Raw genomic sequence first — 20,645 nt, forward strand, 5'->3', positions numbered from 1 at the left:
TTACAATTAGGTACTCCTTACCATTTTACCTTCTGCATTTATTCCTATTTTATCTATTTTAGGTTAGGTAGTTAGAGGGGAGGAGGTGATTAATTCTAATTATTGTTTTATTGATAAGTTGAAACAATATTAATATTCAGATTTACTTATTATGTATCTCAACGAGATTATTAATTTAAGAATTCATCATGTACATTTTCCACTATGAAAATATTTTTTCTCAAAAATATTCCGGAGATGAAGAAACCTCGTACAAATTCACAAATAATAAATATAATATACAAACAAGAAGAAAATATACAATATAAATGAAAACCTTACTTATTTTCTTGTACTTGTAAACGTTTCTTGATAGTTGAAAAGTGCATCAACACTTATCTTCTAAAGATAGTGGTGAAAAGTGGAGATGAAGAGTTGCGTTTGTGTCATGCCTCGAGGGTAAGGTTGTTTGACAAAAATCGAACAACACTTCCCCTGTAACAGTGATAATTGAAATCTGACACATAAGTTACTCGACTATACAAGAATAATATCTACAGCTCACATGGTTAAAATCATAACACAATCATACAAAATAATATATAGCCCACACGGATGGACGAAAAACACAGCGAAAGACATACGCAAAATATAAAAATAACACAATTGACTGTGAGCCGGCCCGACTTGACATAACAAGTACATAACCAAATAAAAAGACGCCAGAAATCCAAAAATCCAAAAATCCATACAGAGGATACATATTACAAGTATAAGTACAAAATCAATAATGTGAGATGAAGCAATAATGAAAGAAATCGCTCGATGTGTCATGAAATTGGTGGACAAGACCTCTAAGCGACTCCATAAATCCTCTACTTGTTCCCTGGCGAAAGAAAAATCAGTTTAAGAGGTGGTGAGTGCTAATGACTTAGCGGGTAATAGACAGATAGTACATGAACATAATATATTTAGAGATTCAAAAGTATACAGTCTCATAGGGAAAGATAACAAGAACTAAGTGCTATCATAATAATGTTCATACCTGAACCCATATACTAAGCAAGTAATAGAAAGTCAGGTGTAGCGAAAGTTTGCAATAGTACTGCTCATAACTACAAGAGTAACATATGAGATATATACATATTACCAATAAGTAAGCTAGTGTCGAAGGACATGCAATAAGTATATGTCTCAATCATATATAAACATATCACAGCCATATGGATACAACAAAACAACAACATATACAAACACAATAGCATATGCATATGCACAACATGGTCAGTCCCGTCCACCCCTCATCACCACGACCTCCGTATAGTCGAGAGGCTGAGACAATGACAATTGTACGACTCCACTACCCATGAGTGACCGAGTGGACATTTTGCATAGTAGTTGAATAGCTACATAGTGATAGGGTCCATGTTGCTCGCAACTCTAGCTACTGCTACCCATGAGTGGTCGAGTGCTGCATGTCAAGACAAGCGACACGTACTCCAATTACCACTACCCATGAGTGGTCGAGTGTGCGGTTCTGGCCAATGACTCTCTCAACCATAAGGGAAACATAGTCATCAGCATACATGCAATAATTTAATGAGCAAGATACGTACAACCATCACCACAAAGATATAAATAGCAATCAACTATGCTACAGTAAAATCAACATGCTCAATAATGTACATGAATATATTGCAAATAATCATGGTATTTAGTATCCTGCTAAATATCATGGATGACAATGAGAGACTGTATAGTTAACAATTCGATCATCTCAAAGTTCAAGCAAGTAAGTATCAAGCTCAAGAAAAATATGAGTAGAGTTAAGATAAATACAATAATTATCCGAATATCTAGCTCATGCACTAAAGTTAAAGTACTAAAGAAGCAAAGTAAGAAGTACCTATCTTTATCTGTCAATCATGCTACACAATCCCACGTCAAAGTGCTTATTTCGTATCAATGTTCTGCATCACCTGATATATATTATAGATACATTCCATCATAAATCAAGTAGCAAAAACCTAATCCCAGTTCGATTAGGAATCCATGTTTTAATTCCATTTACTGATCCATCCATTCCTTCAAGCTAATCTTCATATGAATTTATCCAACCAAATTTATTAACCCTTTCTGTTAACATGCTTCAATTAACCAAACAAGACATGAACTGACCATCCAACCATTCCATTTACCATACTAAGATCTAATATACTTATTAAATTTGATCATAAATCTGATTAGTAATGGAATTGAACTCACCATATACTCAATTGAGTGAAGTTAATCTCCTCAACCAGATTAATTAACCCAAATCAACAAGGATGTCCAGTAAGCCGCATCCAATTCCTATAGTGAGATTCAACCCACGGTTACTGATCGTTAATAGGATTCATTTAATTAACTTGAATGAATAAAACTAGGTACAAAATCTAATACCTGCAGGTTCTTCTGTTCTTTTCTAGTGGTCAACATTGCTCCAGTAGCGCCTCACTATGACCAGCAGAGACACTGGGTCAGGGAGATAGGGTGGCAATGAGTAGGAGCTACTAGCATAATCAATTGACCATAGTTGCCATGAGCTTGCTGTGATGGTCGCGACCTAATCATGTCTGGACGTGTCCAACCGCCATGACTGTGGTGGCCGAAGCGAAGGTAAGGCGACAACGATTGGCTATGCTGGCTGCATCCAGCTGTGGTAGCCACGGGGCGGAGGCGATAGGGCGATTGCCCCTCAGTCCAGAACAGGGACTCCACGGTGGGAGGTGTTGCGGTGCGACGGCGATAGGTTGAAGCTAGGGCACGGATCCAACGTCACGTGGACAGAAAGGGAGATGGTGCCGGCTCGAGTTGCTTGTAAGGAGAAGGCGACGTTTGTGCCGGACCGACAACGTAGGGGATCAACAGTGGTAGTGTCGATTAGCCAAGAGAAGCAGGGGCCGACAACTATTTTGAGACAGTTGCTTTGGCGAATCAGGGTAGGATGGCGTGGATCTGGAGCTAGGGTAGGGGATTCGGATGAAAAGCTCAGTTGGAGATGATCGGGAAGACAACGCACCGGCAGTGGAAGTCGGTGGCGATAACGAGCAGAGGAGGGAGAGAGAGTCAGCGGAGATGAATTTGGGACGAGAAGAGAGGGATCAGGAGAGGAAAATAAATTAGAGAAATGGAATTTAGGTTTTCCATTATATACTTAGATTTAATCAATTAAAATATAAGTTAATTTTTTAATCAACACCCACTAAATGATTATTCTAAACATGCTTTGTTTAAGTCTAATAAATTCATCCATTTGAACTTGTCATACGAGTTTCTGATTAAATCCATTAAAATTTCTAAAAATTCCTAAAAAATTTAATAAGTTTATTTCTCCAATAACACTTATTGTTAAATTATTGTATCTTATAGTTTGAATCTTCATGGTCGCTTTTATATCTCATGGATTAGGGCTCCTAATCGATTGACTTTACCCCTAATCGATTATCACGTCAGATCCGAACGTATCCAACCATCCATTAGCCAATCGATTACGAGTCTTCTTAATTGATCACCTAATCGATTACGAACCCCATTGTTCGCTCACAAGTTTTCCCTATCGATCATGCTCTCATTAGGAAGCTATTGTGCTTCACAAAAAACTCCTCTTAGTCGATCAACTGATCGATCGATAGGTTGATGATTGTCGCGGGCCACCTTTTGTTTGCTCGTGACAATCTCCCAATCGATTACCTGATTGATTGAGTTCCGGATGAATCGATTACTTGATCGATTCATCGTGCCTCTTCATTATAACATTCCCAATTGATCCACTAATCGATTAAGACTTGAGACAATCGATTACCCAATCAATTGCTCCAACCCTAACTCACTCAATTGAGTCTAGGGTTCCCTTGTCCAATATTTCGGTCAACCATGATCTGTTGAGACTTCTTTACCAAATGTCTGATCAGCCTTTTAACCCACTTGGACTCTACCAACTGCTCGTTAAACTTCCCTTTGCCTAACCACAGTTAGGACTAGGGGTGAGCAAAAGTTTAATTAAACCGAACAAATCGATCAAACTGAATTTAAAAATTTAGTTCAGTTTATTCAAAAATTTGTTTTTTCTAAAAAATTTAGTTTGGGTTCGGCTTTGAAATTTTTTATTTGATTAAACCAAATAGACTGAATGGACTAAATTTTTGAACCATATCGAATATTTAGACTCTAAATTTTTTATTAAACTGATTTTTTATTAAGCCAAACCATTTTTTTTTAAAAAAAAAATGGGTTTGTTAGGTTTGTTCATTTTGTTTGGTTTTAGCAACAGGTTATCTTTTGACTTAATATAGTCAACGATGATAATTCCTGTTGAGAGTAGTTGCTTAATGATATTGTGCCTACAACATATATATCTAGACTTATCATTATACAAATGAATTTATGCCTAACTAATTGTCGATTGACTATCGCAATGTATGTAAATTGTCGAGACATGTTTCGGCCATCTAGGAACATCTTCTCAGAATTATCGTAGTCATTCAAACTTTTCACCATATTTTCGAAGAGCTACAAACTTATATTCCATCATGGATTTGGTTATTACAGTTTATTTAGAATATTTTCACGAGATAGCTGCACCTCCCAAAGTGAATAAATATTCACTCGTAGACTCCAAATCTTTCATGTCAGATATCCAATTCGCATCACTATATCCTTCAATCACAACAGGATATCTCATATAGTATATAGTTCATAATCACGAGTATATCTCAAGTACTTTAATACTCTTGTTTTTCCTTTCCAGCGCTCAACACTAGGATTACTCGTGTATCTACTCAGTTTACTTAGTGCGTAGGCTAAGTTTAGTCATGTACAACTCATTAAGTACATCAAACTTTCAATTAGTACTCTATCTGAGAGATACTCTCTTCTCAATTCTTCGATGAATATTGACTCTTATCTATCAGAGTTCGTGCCAATGCAGTATCACCCTTGATGAATTTTTTAAGAATCTTGTCCATATAATGAGATTACTTTAAAGTCCATGTCTTTCAAGTTAAATCCTGAGTTCAACATATCTTGATAAATATATCATCTAACATAAAATAATATAGTCATTTTCTGTGTTTTTCATTTAGACACATTTGTCACATTCATTGATCCTAAATCCACTTTTCTTAATGTCATTATCAAATTGTTCATGTCACTGCTCTGAAGCTTATTTCAATCCGTATAATAATTTCACCAATCTATAAATCTTATTTTCCTCCCTAGCTCAAGAATCCTTTATGTTGCTCAATGTAGATTTCATCTTCTAAATCCTCATTTAGAAAAAAACAGCCTTTATATCTATTTGATATATTTCTAGATTCCATATAGCGACAATAGCCAACAATACTTTAACAGAAGTTATTTTTTGACATCGAAGAATACGTATTAAAGTAATTAAACCTTCACATTGTTGGTAACCTTTAATTACCAATCTAGTCTTGTATTTAAATCATGCCATTTGATTTTATTTTATTTTTGAAAAATCCACTTACAGCTTAGTGATTTACTTCTCGGAGGATTCATAAGTTTCCAAGTGTGGTATTGTAAGATAGAGTCAATTTTAGATTCAATTGTCTTTTTCTAGTGAGGTTCATCAGAAGAGTCTATAACTTCTGAGTAACATTTGGGATCACTTTCCAACATGAAAGTGATTAAATTCATTTTTTCAATCGAGCACTTTTACCTCATCTAAGCTCAACCCAAACTGATTCATCTTTTTCTTCTTCTTGTATTTCATATGTTCGTTTTGAGAAACTTTCTTCCTCTCGGATCTTATATGAAAACACATATTTGAAGAATGAGACATTTCTTAATTCATCTCCGATATTAGAGATTCACACACAAGGAACCAGTAAGAACTGTTTCCATGTGTATATCCAATAAATATGTAATAATAGATTTTTAGTTCTATCTTAATTCTTTTCAAATCAGATACCAAAACTTTGGCAAAACATCTCCATATTCATAAGTATTTTTAGTAGGGGTGGCAATTCGGTTCGGGTTCGGGTTGGCAGGTTGGTAAAATGCCAACCTGAACCCGATTTGATTATTAATTCGGGTCAAACTATTCAACCTGAACCTGATCTGTTTATTTGCACTTGACCCGAACCCGACCCGTTTGACCCATTTAACTTGTTTGACCCATTTGACCCGAACATGACCTGAATTCATTAAAAAAAATTTGTATATTAAATTAAAATTAAAAATAGCATTTATCTACACAAATTGAAAATCCATATCATAAATGATAAGCCATGACAACGTTGCAATCAATCGCATATCTCTATGTATATAGTTTTAACTTTTTTAAATTTGTAATTTTAGTTTAAATTTATAATTATTTATAAACGGGTTCGTGGGTTGTAATTGGGTCATTTCAGGTTGACCTGAACCCGACCTGTTTATTAATTGGGCCGACCCGATTTTAACCTGAACCCGAAACTACCCAACCTTGACCTGATTTTTTCGTGTTCGGTTCGGGTCGTGTTTTCGTGTCGGGTCAAAAATTGCCACCCCTAATTTTTAGGATGATTTTTTTTCCATTCCACATCTCATAAGTGCTCTTATTTATTTTCTTTCGGTACACTTTATTTAAAAGATAATTAGTTGTTAACACAGTTTTCCTACTCTAGCAGTCTAGAGCTCAATTTAGAGTACGATTTTTTCGCTCGACAATACCATTTTGTTGAGGAGCATAGGGGACTATTATTCATGTTTGGTTTTTTATGTTTAGCACACAACTCAGCGAACGGTGATACATATTCACTATCTCGGTCACTTCGACCTACTATAAACTTTTTATTAAGTTGGTTTTCAATCTCATTTTTTATAGAGAACAAGTTTCTTTATAGTTTCATCCTTACCTTTGAGAAGATACACAAATAATATTTTATATTATCATCAATAAAAGTGATGCAGTACTTATTACCACCACATGTCGGTGTACCTTTAAGATCACACATGTTAATGTTGATTAGGTTGAATGGTTCAGTGCTTCTTTCAACGTGTTGAAATAATGACCTTATCATTTTCACTTCAACACAAGTCTCACACTTGTGTTTCAGGTCAAGGTGGAATAAATGTAGATATGTTTTGTATGTTTATTAATCTACGCAATATATCATTGTTAACATGCCCTAATTTACCATGTTATAAACAAGAAGACTTAAGCATATAAATGAAAGAGCTTTCATTTTTATTAACTTTAGGCCTAATGTACATTACACTAAGCTTGAACAATCTATCAGTTACATAATCTTTTCCTTAAAAACATTCTATTCTTGGACAGTATAACTCTGGTTGACTCAAAAACAATGCAAAAATCATGCTTGTTCAAAAGTGATTCGGATATTAGATTCTTTCAAACCTCCGAAACATACAATACATTGTTCAGAGTGAGCTCCTTACATGATGCCATCTTTGTAGCCACTTTACCTTGCCCATTAATGTCCAAGGTTACTTAGTTCCCATGAACAGTTTGCCCCCATCTTTGACTTCTTTAAAGTTATGGAGCAGTTCCTTGATGTAGGACACATATCTGGTGGCACCAATATTAATCCACCATTGCGGTTTTGAACTCACTAGGTTTAGCTCGGAGACCACAACGCAGAGGTCATCTATTTCTGGTTCCCATGTTTAGATTGGCCTCCAGTTTCTCTTCAGCTTCATGCACTTTGAAGATTTGTAACAAACTCGGTCACAGTTGAAGCATTTCTCAGAGAACTTTTTACTTACACCTCCTCTTGTCCCATATTGAAAGATTTGGGATTCTTTTGTTTCAAACTTTGACAGTGCTAGACCACGTTGGTTTTCACAATAGCCTGAGAGAACACCTTCCTTTTTTGAACTCTTGTTATGTTCCTCGATGTGAAGACTAGCAACACATTATTACTGGTGTTGCTGATTGTCGAAAACTAGTAACATATTGTTGTTGATTTTAGAAAACCAACAACACATTGTTGTTGGTGTTGCTGATTGTCAAAAACCAACAACACATTGTTGCTGGTGTTCGAAAACTAGCAACACATTATTGCCAGTATTGTTGATTGTCGAAAACCAACAATACACTATTACTAATTTTTTAAAACCAGCAACATATTATTGTTGATTTTTTAAAACTAGCAATACATTGTTGTTGGTGTTATTGATGTTTAAAAACCAGCAACACATTGCTATTGACTAGTAACAACATGTTGCTGATTTAATTTTCGAGAATCCATAACTTTTGGTTTCCAGAAATTAGCAACACAAGGTTTATTTTCAAAAACCAACAACAAATGTGTTTCAAAACTAGCAACTCATGTGTTGCTGATTTTCGAAAATCAACAATATAAATGTTATTGATTTTCGGAAACCAACAACACCATATTGTTGTTGATTTTCAGAAATCAGTAATATTATGTTGTTAATTTCCAAAAACTAACAACACTGGTTTATCTTTATGACCTTGTTTATATTTATTATTTTTGATGTTACATTGAAACTGTAAAATATTTATGACCTTGTTTATGTTTATTATTTTTGATGTTACATTGAAACTATAAAATATTTGAAGATAATCTAGTCTATGATTTAACTTTTTAATCAATAGTCTTCAACCTTCTATATGAGCTCCTTAAGATAAACAAATAAACTATTCGAAAAATAATACAATCAATTTTCTTTCGATAAATAGATAAAAAGACATAAAATATTCATTACTGATTTCAAACACTGACCAATATCAACGATGTACAGTTGTTGTCGATGCTTCTATGATGGAGGAGAAACATAGATGAAAGAGGAGGGATGATAGATTAATTTTTTTAAAAATAAAATAATAAAGAAGAGGGATATTATAGACAAGAAATTGGGATCAAGATACGTGATTTAGTCAAAAATATGGTATTTTTTTTTGGGTAATATCCAAAACCTGTTACCTTGTAAATGGCCGCAAATAAAAAAGCAGACCCACTATTTTTCTATTTTTAAGATTAATCAAATTATTAGAAGCTATTCTATTTTCCATCGTCTCTAAGAACTAAAAATGGATATGTTTTTTTTTTTTTTTGGGTAATATGCAAAAACTGTTACCTTATAAATGGCCACAAATAGAAAAACATACCCTCTAATTTTAGATTAATCAGGAAAATTTGAATTATAAAAAATTATTTTTATTTCATTATTAGACATTTTATTTTAAAACAATATATTTACAATGTATTTTATTTTTTATAATATCAAAACGGCTTTTGTAAAAATTACTAAATTACCTCTATGTTTGGAAATGTTTGACCAAATTATATCAATTTTAAATAAATTTAATTAATTATAATTAATACTTTAACAATTTTAATCAATAATAAAATAATTTTAACTATAATTGCTTAATAATTTTAAATATATTAGAGCAGCTTTAATTAAAATTATTATAAAAATATTAAAATATATAATGCCTTTTAATATATATATTTTTAAAATAGGTGGTAATGGAAATAAAAAAAAATACTCTTTTATTTTCTATTATAGTGAAAAAAATAATATAGTTCTAGTATCACCGGTCCTACCACAATATCACGAAAGATATCTTACACTAACACAATGGCTCATTTACATTGTGGGCAAGATATTATGAAACATATTGCACAACGGCTCATTTATTTTCTAGCTATAATGTTTGGTATCAGTGTAACACATCACCTACCGCCAATACAAAGTTTGGTGCAAAATTATTTGAAGTTATTCGACCACACATTGTCTGTTTTCCATCTTCTCTAACAACTAAAAAGATGTCACTTCAGGCACTACCTAAAATGCCATGAAGGTAACCCCCAGCCATGACTAGGGACACAAGAGACACAACGCCTGCAGGAAACAACTTGCCTGATCTCATGAAACGAGAACCCATCACAGCCAGGAGAGTCACAGAGGTGCCTGGACATTCCAAGCAGAGATAACTCAGTATCAAAACAAGAAAGAAAAACTGCTACTACGAAAAACCTGAAGGCCACGACTTGAATTTTCACGATGGAAGTTCGCAACCAACCTAGTCCGAGGGATGATGCATACACTGGTCTTTCAGGGAGTTGTGAGTACACATGATATAGCACCAAAGCTGATGTCCCTCCAGCAACTAATGACATCTGGCTTCCTCCTTTCACATACCCCATTACTCCACCAACTATCATTGAGTTTATGCAACAAAACGACAAGTACTCCGTCAGAAAGCAAAAATGCAACAAAACCAAGATACAGTTAGCTAACGAGCACAAGGGAGGTCCATGAACCACGCATAATCTAAATAATGCCCAAGTCCAATCAGTAGCTTTAATCCTCATCATCATTTTATGTTCGTAACTAACTATAACTATACGAGGTGGACTACATGGATTCTTAGCTATCCATTGAATTCTGCAAAGTTAATGATATCCAGCCACCCAGGAACTTTGATATGATTTTTTGTTTTGTATCTTTAATAAGAGAGAAAATTGAGATACCCAATTCAATAAATAGATGACTCCTGACTGGAAGGGGTGACTATATATCATTATTTCGAAATCTTAACTTTGGAAGTATATGTTGGCGAGTCGGAGATTTTTGAAAACTTAGTTAAATTTAAAATTATATAGAATTTAAATTCACTTAATTGTTAAAATAATCTGAGCTTATAATTTCAAACTGTCAGCAGGAGCTGGTGTCTGCCAAGTACTTAACACAGGCTTCACAGTGGCTGACCAGGTGAGTTAGCTGCCGACCGAGCGAATCAAAGGCTTCTGCCGATCGAGAGAAATAAGCTAAGGCCGACCAAGCAAAGCTTAAGGCCGACCAAACGAAGAGTCCGACCGAGTGAAGAGATCAATTGAGCGAAGAGGCCGACCGAGTGAAGAGTTCGACCGAACGAAGTGGCCAATCGAGAGAAGCTTAAGGCCGACCGAACGAAGAGTCCGACCGAGCGATGTGGCCGACCGAGCGAATCGAAGGCTTTCGTCGAGCGAGTTGCTGCCGAGCGAGTCGAAGACTTCTGCCGAGCGAGTTGCTGCCGAGCAAGTTGAAGGCTTCTGCCGAGCGAGTTGCTGGGCGAACAACAGAGCGAAGCCTAGAAAGCGGTTGGACGAGTGAACTCAGTAAACTGAGGTCTGCGACGAGCGCAGTTTCCTTGAAACAGAGTCGCCCCACCTCTGACTGTGCTTCAAGGCTTTCTTGGGTTGTCTATTTCCCAACATACAATGGTGAACCGTGATTTCCACTAAGCACTGATGGTCACGACGAACTGAGAGGTACCCGACTGCTATCACGGGCACTCCATCGAGCAAGAAATGCATGATAGAGGATGGGGAACGTAGGTGGAGATTCAACCTTTCGTGTGTGCATCCTTTTGCTTGTGGTCGTAGCCTCCTTATATAAGAGTTGAAGACCAAAGGACAGTGTTAATGATCGTTTACATATCATTATTCGCCAGCTGTGAAACAGGCAGTGTTAATGATCGTTTAAAGATCATTATTCGCCAATTGTGAAATGCTAACGTTTCACTCGGCTGCATTAATCTTTATTTAATGCATCCGTTACACAAGTAGCAAAAAGGTTTATCTGGGAAAATATTGGTTGTTCCGCTTGGGTAAATTTTACTCCGACTAGTCCGGCATTCGACGCGCGCAGGTCGTGCTCGTACATGAGTCAACATAGTTCAGTGTAATCTGGGCCCTGCATTTGCACCCTTGCACACCCACGTGTGAAAAAGAGCCTTTCCCCATGCATTTGTTCACATCCTCAATGCATATGAATCAATAAACTAACCAACATGCCTTGAAGCTCCCAATGTGGGACTAAAGTCCCATTCACAATGGAGCTCCATGCCTTTTCCACTTATTCTCCATTCACATATATGCAACAATCCCCCACATGAATGAAGATAAGGTATGTGATAGCATTCAGGAGTTGAGTCCAGTATAGGATAGGTAGGTTTTACCCTTTGAACCTTCCCTTGTAGGATCTGTTTGGTTACTCGCTGACAGTAGACTGATGTCTTTGAACTGTTATGCCGTCTGTGTAAGCATTGACAAATCTCATCCAAGACTCTCTTTGATACAACTCAGTTCTCATGAGTGTATTCGTTCTTGGCCATGAACACGCCTGGTTCTATGAGAAACTTTAAGAATTGTGCCTTCAATTCTCTTCGAAACGGCCCCACTTTTTTCTCACATAGGTGATCCCTTTAAAGTATTCCACATTACTCTTCTTGGATCATTAAAAGTCGTGTGCTTAACCTCCATCCTTCATTGATTCATTTGGTCGTTCCCTCATAGTGTGTCTAGTCAGTGCAAATTAGTTGTCCCTTTGAACCTAGTTCTTGGGATCTCCAGTCAGCAAAGGTTGGGTGTCCTCTGCACTGATCGCTAACAACGACATTAAATCCATTTCTTGTGATGAGCTCGCAACTAACTCTCGATTTAACCCTTTGGTTAGCGGATCCGTTAGGTTATCCTTTGACTTCACATAGTCAATAATGATAACTCCTGTTAAGAGTAATTGTCTAATGGTATTATGTCTACGACGTATATGTTTAGACTTACCATTATACAGATGACTCAGTGTCCGACCAATTGTTGATTGACTATCGCAATGTATGCAAATTGCAGGCACAGGTTTCGGCCATCGTGGAATATCTTCTAAGAATTGCCGTAGCCATTCAGCCTCTTCACCACATTTGTCAAGAGCTACACACTCAGATTCTATCGTAGATCTGGTTATTAAGTTTGTTTAGAAGATTTCTAGAAAATGACTGCACCTCCTAGAGTGAATACATATCCACTCGTAGACTTAGAGTCTTTTATGTTAGATATCCAACTTGCATCGTTGTATCCTTCGATTACAGCAGAATATCTCGTATAGTTCAGACCATATTCACTAGTATACCTTAAGTACCTCAGTACTCTTGTTATCTCTTTCCAGTGCGCACTGGGATTACTCGTGTATCCACTCAGTTTACTTACTACGTAGGCCAAGTCTGGTCGTGTACAACTCATCAGGTATATCAGACTTCTAATCACTCGAGAGTACTCTAGTTGAGAGATACTTTCACTTCGATTTTTCGATAGATGTTGACTCATATCTATCGGCGTTTGTGCCAACGTAGTATCACCCTTGGTGAATTTCTTAAGAATTTTGTCCACGTAATGAGACTGACTAAGAACAAGTCCTTCTGCCATTCAAAGAATTTTGATTCCTAGAATCACATCAGCTAGACCCATATCTTTCATGTCAAATCTTGAGTTCAACATATCTTTAGTGGATTTGATTATCTTATCATTACTCCTAATGATAAGTATGTCATCTACATAAAGGCACAAGATGACATAGTCACTCTCTGTGGCTTTCATGTAGACATATTTATCACATTCATTAATCTTGAATCCACATTCCTTCATGACATTATCAAATTTCTCATACCACTGCTTCAATGCTTGTTTCAAGTCATATAATGACTTCACCAATCTACAAACCTTGTTTTTATGTCCTGCACAGAAAATCCCTCAGGTTGCTCCATGTAAAATTCCTCTTCTAAATCCCCATTTAGAAAGGTTGTTTTTACATCCATCTGATGTATTTCAAGATTTCATAGAGCGACAATAGTCAACAATACTCTAATGGAAGTTATTCTCGATACCGGATAATATGTATCAAAGTAATCAAGGCATTTTCGTTGTCGGTATCCTTTGATTATCAATCTGGCCTTATACTTATCAATTGTGCTATTTGATTTCATTTTCTTCTTGAAGATCCACTTGCAACCTAGTGGTTTACTTCCCGGAGGAAGATCCACAAGTTCTCAAGTGTGATTTTGCAAGATAGATTCTATCTCAGATGCAATTGCCTCCTCAAGTGAGGTCCATCATTAGAGTCTATAGCTTCTGAGTAACATCAGAACTCACTTTCCAACATGAAAATGATAAAATTCGATCCATAGGATTTTTCTACTCGAGCTCTTTTGCTCCGTCTAAGCTCAACCTCCACTGGTTCCTTATCATCATCTTCACCTTGTGTTTCATATGTTCGCTTTGAGGAGCTAGCATCCTCTCGGGTCTTATACGAAAACACATGCTCAAAGAACGAGACATTTCTTGATTCCATTATCGAGTTCTTGTGTATCTCCGGTATTTGCAATTCATACACAACAAACTGATGTTCTGTGCATATCCAATAAATATGCAATCAACGATCTTTGATCATATCTTAATCCTTTTTGGATCAAGCACCAACACTTTGGCAAGACACCCCCACATTCGTAAATATTTGTAGAACGGTTGTCTTTCATTCCAGAACTTATAAGGGCACTTATCTATTTTCTTTCGGGACACCTTATTTAAAAGGTAATTAGTTGTTAACATAACTTTCCCCTACATGAACTCTGACAATCCAGAGCTCAATAAAAGAACATTCATCATCTCCTTTAGAGTTCGATTCTTTCGCTCAGCAACTCCATTTTGCTGAGGAGTATAAGGAACTGTTGTCGCGTGTCTGATCTCATGTTCAACACACAACTCAGCGAACGGTGATACGTATTCACTGCCTCGGTCACTTCAGACCACCTTAATCTTTTTATTAAGTTGGTTTTCAATCTCATTTTTATAGAGAGCAAATTTCTCTATAGCTTCATCCTTACTTTTGAGAAGATACACATAAAAGTATTTTGTGTTATCATCTACAAAAGTGATGAAATATTTATTCCCATCACGTGTTGGTGTACCTTTGAGGTCGCACACGTTAGTGTGAATTAGCCCGAGTGGTTCATTGCTTCTTTCAATATGTTGAAAGGATGACCTTGTCATTTTCGCTTCAACACAAATTTCACACTTGTGTTTTGGGTCAAGGTGGAATGTAGATATGTTTTGCATGTTTATTAATCTACGCAACACATCGCAATTAACATGTCCTAGTCTACCATGCCACAAATACGAAGACTCATGCATATAAGTGAAAGAGCTTTCATTTTTTATTTATTTTAGGCCTAATCGCCATTACATTGAGCTCATACTGCCCATCATATAAATAACCCCTTCCTACAAACATTCCATTCTTGGACAATACAACTCTGCACTAAAAAACAATGCGAAAGCCATGCATGTTTAATAGTGATTTGGACACTAGATTCTTCCGAATCTCCAGAATATACAACACATTGTTTAGAGTGAGATCCTTGCCCATGGTCATCTTCAGCACCACTTTTCCTTGGCCCATGATGTTCGAGGTTGCTGAGTTCCCCATAAACATTTATCTCCAATGACTTCTTCGAAGTTGTGGAGCAACTCCTTGTTGCAGCACACATGTCTGGTGGCTCCAGTATCAATCCACCATTGCCGCAGGTTTAAACCGATCAGGTTCAGTTCTGAGACCACTGTGCAGAGCTCGTCCATTTCTGATCCCTCGTCCAGGTTGGCCTCCTGCTTCTTCTTCGGCTTCTAGCACTCCGAAGATTTATAATCCACTCGATTACAGTTGAAGCACTTCCCAGAGAACTTCTTGCTGATGTCTCATTTGGGTCCCATCTTGGAAGATTTGGGGTTCTTCCCTTTCGAGCTTTGACTATACTCGACTAGTTGACTTTCACAGTAGCCTGAGAGAACAACTTTCTCTCTGAACTCTTGTTATCTTCTTCGATGCGAAATTTAACAATGAGTTCCTCCATATTCATCTCCTTCTACTTGTGTTTCATATAGTTCTTGAAGTCCTTCCAATCGGGAGGTAGCTTCTCAATGATAGCAGCCACCTGGAAGGTTTCACTTACAATCATCCCTTCTGAGTGAATCTCATGCAAGATCACCTGAAGTTCCTGGACTTGGCTGATCACCGCCTTGGAGTCAACCATTTTGTAATCTAGGAATCGGCCCACGATGAACTTCTTGGCTCCTGCATCCTTCGTCTTGTACTTCTTGTCCAGGGACTCCCATAGCTCCTTAGCCGTTCTCTTTATGCTATATACAACGTACAACGAGTCGGCAAGGCAGTTAGGGATGCAGTTTCGGCAAAGGAACTCATAATGAGTCCATGCCTCCACTGCATTGATGGTCTGTGCATCAGCATCTTCAGCACGCTTGGGAGGGTCCTAGGTTAAGAATAGAACCCGGTTGAGTGTGGTCAAGTAGAAGAGCATCTTCTTTGGCTTTTCCCATGATTGATTGGCATAGTTCCAATCGGGGCGGAAGGAGCCTTCAGGTGTTGAGTCTATTGCATCTCAACATTCTGTTTTGTGGCCATCTCAACAGAAACAAAATTTGTTTCAAGATTGTTGGCGATAACCATTTGTTGTCGGAGATTTTTTGGGACTTAGTTGAATTTAAAATTACACAGAATTTAACTTCACTTAACTGTTGAAATGACCTGAGCTGATAATCTCAGGCTGCCAGTAGGAGTTAGTGTCTGCCAAATGCTTAATGCAAGCTTCATAGTGGTCGACCGGGCAAGTTAGCTGCTGACCGAGCGAAATAGGCTAAGGTCGACCAAGCGAAGAGGCCGACCGAGCGAACCTTAAGGCCAACCGAATGAAGAGTCTGACCGAGCGAAGTGGCCGATCGAGCAAAGAGTCCGACCGAGCAAAGAGGCCGATCGAGTGAAGAGGGCGATGGAGCAAAGAGTCCGACTGAGCGAAGTGGCCGACCGAGCGAAGCTTAAGGCCGACCGAGCGAAGAGTCCGGCCGAGCGAAGTGGCCGACCGAGCGAAGTGGCCGACCAAGCGAATTGAAGGCTTCCGCCGAGCAAGTTGCTGCCGAGTGAGTGGAAGGCTTCTGCCGAGCAAGTTGAAGGCTTATGCCGAGCAAGTTGAAGGCTTATGCCGAGCGAGTTGTTGGGCGAACAGAGCGAAGACTAGAAACAGGTCAGACGAGTGAATTGAGTAAATCGAGGCCTGCGACGAACGCAGTTTCCTTGAAACAGATTCACCCCACCTCTGGCTGTGCTTCGAGGCTTTCTTGGGTCATCTGTTTCCAGGATACAACGGTGAACCGTAATTCCCACCAAGCACTGATGGTTAAGGCAAACTGAGAGGTACCCGACTGCTATCACGGGCACTTCACCGAGCAAGAAATGCACAATAGAGGAGATGGGGAACATAGGTGGAGATTTAGCCTTTCGTGTGTGTAACCTTTTGCATGTGGTCGTAGTTTCCTAATATAAGAGCTGAAGACCAAAGGGTAGTGCTAATGATCGTTTATAGATCATTATTCGTGTGAAATGCCAACGTTTCACTTGGTTGCATTAATCTTTATTTAATGCATTCGTTACACAAGTAACAAAAAGATTTACCGGGCAAAATGTTGGTTGTTCCGCTTGGGCAAATTTTGCCCTGATCGGTTCGGCATTCGACGCGCGTAAGTCGTGCCCGCACATGAGTCAACATGGTTCAGTGCAATCTGAGCCCTGGATTTGCACCCTTTGCGCACCCACACGTGAAAGAGAGCCTCTCTCCATGCATTTGTTCACATCCTCAATGCATGTGAATCAATATAAACTAACCAACATGCCTTGAAGCTCCCAATGTGGAACTAAAGTCCCATTCACAATGAAACTCCATGCCTCTTCCACCTCTTCTTCATTCACATATATCCAATAGTATATATATATATGTTTACAACTTGAATTTAACTTAGTTACATTTCACTCATTTATCTCTCATATAATGTGTGCTCAAATAAAATTAAATCAACATGAGAGGATAGAGTGTTGTCAGAATTTCAATATTACCAAGTAATCAACAAATAACAATAAAGACAGATCATACCACTAGCGATATTTAGCACAAATAAAATATTGGTAAAATTGCAAAAAATAAAATAAAATCTGAACGGTGGGAGACGCCCTAACATGTAGAAATTATTCTCTTTGCCAACTCCTACAATCCTTTCGATGATCCAACGCTAGCACAAGGTAAAATGGAATCTTTTACCTCAAGGTCTCGATCAAATTTGGGATAAATACACTATCTCTATGCAAGATAATTATCAAATGAAAACTATCTTAATTAACTAATTCTCCTAAATAAAATGATCCATTAAAACAATCCTTTATTGAGTGTAAATAACCCTTTATAAAGTGTAAAACCTTTTAGGAATCAAATTCTTAGTTTGTATTTTTCTCTCCCAACTAGGCGAAATTACATCTTCCTTTAGTTGTTATTTCTAAGGATAAGGAACAATCACTTCACCAACTTTATCTAGCATGTTTTTTTCATTTTTCTTGCTCGCCCCTAGCAATGAGTCAACATCTTTCACTTTTCAAGTCTTTTCTAATTAATAAGAAAATGGTGCAACTAATAAGAGGGTGAAAAACTGTCTACTTCTTCGCAATAGTCATAGGGAGTGGAAATGATAATGTTGAGGAGAAGACTATTATTTTCTGGAAGCAAATAAACTAAATGCCTGTTTCCTACGAGGGAAGGAAACATGAGTAGAAATAAGATGACAGAATTTTTTTTGCCAAAATAGATGAAGGAAAACCCTAGAGAAAATTTTCTCTAATTTTGCTGATGTCATATTTGGATGAACAATTCATTGTTCACATGCAATGGAGTTTAAACCTGACCTTAAAAATTCATAATTATTTTAAGATCTATTTTATGCTTTCCGGGTTAAGGAGTTAAGAGCTAGTGTAGTTTCTTAGACCACACTTCTAATATATAAAACATATACCATATTCCTTATAACTGCCCAATTTTTCTTTCTAACAAAAAAAGCAGTGGAAAGGAAATGCAAGAAGCTAATGGTTTTCCCTCTCCTCATCTACTTATTCATCAATTGTGTTGGGTGAGAATTTGAGGAGTTATAGCAACACAGAATTTGTCATTTGATTCCTCCAAATTGTGCTACAATTAGTTGAAAGTGAAAATTCTTTCAAATAATTTAAACTAATGGCACTGAGAGGAGAGGAATTGTACATATGCTATGTAATTCTCCTCCATCAATTGCTTGTTGCTGCAATCAACTGAAAATTAAATTACATTCAATTGATAATAACCATGGCATTAAGAGAAGATGAGTGTTATACATACTATTTTACTCTCCACCATCAGATTGCTTTATCCCATTCTTAAAGGTTATAATTACAACATAGAATCACAGGCAACAGAAGAAAAAGGATACTGGTAAGTTTGTTGCTTTAATCCAACAAAAAGCTGCAAAAAACAATTTAAGTGCAACTGACAAGTTTTTATTCAGCAAGTACTAACTATTAGTCTTAGGATACACTTTCAAGAAAAACAATGCCATGGTCACTACAAAGTGAGTAGAGTTAAGTTTGGAATCAATACTCAAAACAAAACAAATTTTATACCTTGTGAAGATAAAGTTTGAAATTCTTGGAGTGCCATTAATGTGTTTGCTTTACTGAAGAGTTGAATATAACATTATTGTTGTATAAACTTTTGTTGGTGCAAGATGCTTCCAAAAATCCAGGTTTGATTAAGTATTTAATGTATTTGACAAAGGGTTTAAATTTAATTTGACCAGTGTACATGTGCATCATGTATATAAATATTTGGCAAAGTGCATATAGAAGCTTAGAGAGCTCGGTCACTCGATATAGTCAAGTTGTTTTGGTTCTATTGGATGACTCGATGTGGTCGTCGAGTGGGTTGGATTGTGCTCTATAGCTCAGAGGCTCATAATAAGGTGAACTTGAAGGCGAGACAAAGGATGACATGGAGCAAGTCTAATGCATCCAAAGGATCAAAGTTCCAGCAAGGTGAACTCTACAATGAGGAGCATGGAATGATCGCTGGTTTGATAGTTCAGAGACCTACAATGAGATAAGTAATAAGTAAACCTGATAGGCAAGCAAAGAAGGGGTGTTAGAGACTCTAGTGCATCTAGGTATTGAGGGTATGGGCCTTTCCACAACTTGCTAATCAAAGCTAACATACTATGAGCCTTTCCGCCAACTACAAAATTAAGCTACCAAACAAAGAATATTCATTAATCAAACAAGGACCGCTCCAATAATCTTCAACACAATTTAATCTTCTTCAGGGAATTTTTGTCGCTCAACAAAAATTACAGTGATTCACGACAAATACACGATATTTCTATTTTCTAAGAGGAAAAAAAATTGTTTCATGAACAGGCCTGGCAATTTCCTGCTCAACCAAACAAACAGAACTAAAAAAGTCAAGAGAGATCGGATAAAGAGTCCAGAAACATTCTCATGACGTAAATAAATAACAATAAGGAAAACTTCAGCTTGAGAGGATGGAAGAATCAGAGATTCCAACTAAACAAAAACTATATGACAAATCAGTTGGCACGACCAAATCGACAAGGAAAAATAAGCCGACATCGCCAAAAATCATAATTTTCAGCCCAAATAGACACGATCATCTAGTCAACTGAGTAATAACTGCAGATGATCACCAAGGGAGTACGCCATCGAAAGATCGAGGTGAATCGAGTGCATAGAATTACCTCCGAGGAGAGAAGCATAACCAAGGGTTAGCTGCTGGGATGTGGATGGACTCATACTCCTCCTATCCTCGTAAATAAAAAATGAGTGAAAGATCGCCGCTGAGCGATTGGACAAACACCAGAGCAGCAATTGGGAGAAACGGCGGCAGATCGATCAGCGTACTCAGGAGAAAGAGTGGAAAAGGGGGCTTTGACAGCAGGCAGGCG

General features: G+C 37.2%; 1 protein-coding gene and 1 long non-coding RNA gene across 2 annotated transcripts; both read right to left on the minus strand.

The window, feature by feature from the left end:
* Positions 1-631: 631 nt before the first annotated feature.
* Positions 632-3,126, minus strand: LOC121976097. The gene is made up of 4 exons (XR_006110533.1): positions 2,422-3,126; positions 2,245-2,331; positions 1,886-1,958; positions 632-865 (listed from the first exon to the last, which is right to left on the minus strand). It is a non-coding gene; the product is annotated as an uncharacterized LOC121976097 (long non-coding RNA).
* Positions 3,127-9,622: 6,496 nt separating this feature from the next.
* On the minus strand, positions 9,623-20,643 carry LOC121976098 (protein FATTY ACID EXPORT 7-like). Its single transcript, XM_042528101.1, has 3 exons — positions 20,439-20,643; positions 10,040-10,174; positions 9,623-9,927 (listed from the first exon to the last, which is right to left on the minus strand). Exons 1-3 carry the CDS (start codon positions 20,491-20,493, stop codon positions 9,791-9,793), a joined length of 327 nt encoding a protein of 108 aa, XP_042384035.1. The 5' UTR covers positions 20,494-20,643; the 3' UTR covers positions 9,623-9,790.
* Positions 20,644-20,645: the final 2 nt, after the last annotated feature.

The sequence above is a fragment of the Zingiber officinale genome, chromosome 4B (assembly GCF_018446385.1).
Source record: "Zingiber officinale cultivar Zhangliang chromosome 4B, Zo_v1.1, whole genome shotgun sequence".
Classification (NCBI taxonomy): domain Eukaryota; kingdom Viridiplantae; phylum Streptophyta; class Magnoliopsida; order Zingiberales; family Zingiberaceae; genus Zingiber; species Zingiber officinale.

What these genes read in the sequence shown, in the direction of transcription:
- LOC121976098 (XM_042528101.1), bottom strand. Translation starts at nt 20,493, where the DNA reads ATGAGTCCATCCACATCCCAGCAGCTAACCCTTGGTTATGCTTCTCTC. An exon ending in TTATGCTTCTCTCCTCGGAG is followed by an intron (nt 10,175 to 20,438) that starts GTAATTCTATGC and finishes ACTCAATGATAG; the next exon opens with TTGGTGGAGTAATGGGGTAT. An exon ending in TGCATCATCCCTCGGACTAG is followed by an intron (nt 9,928 to 10,039) that starts GTTGGTTGCGAA and finishes TGGAATGTCCAG; the next exon opens with GCACCTCTGTGACTCTCCTG.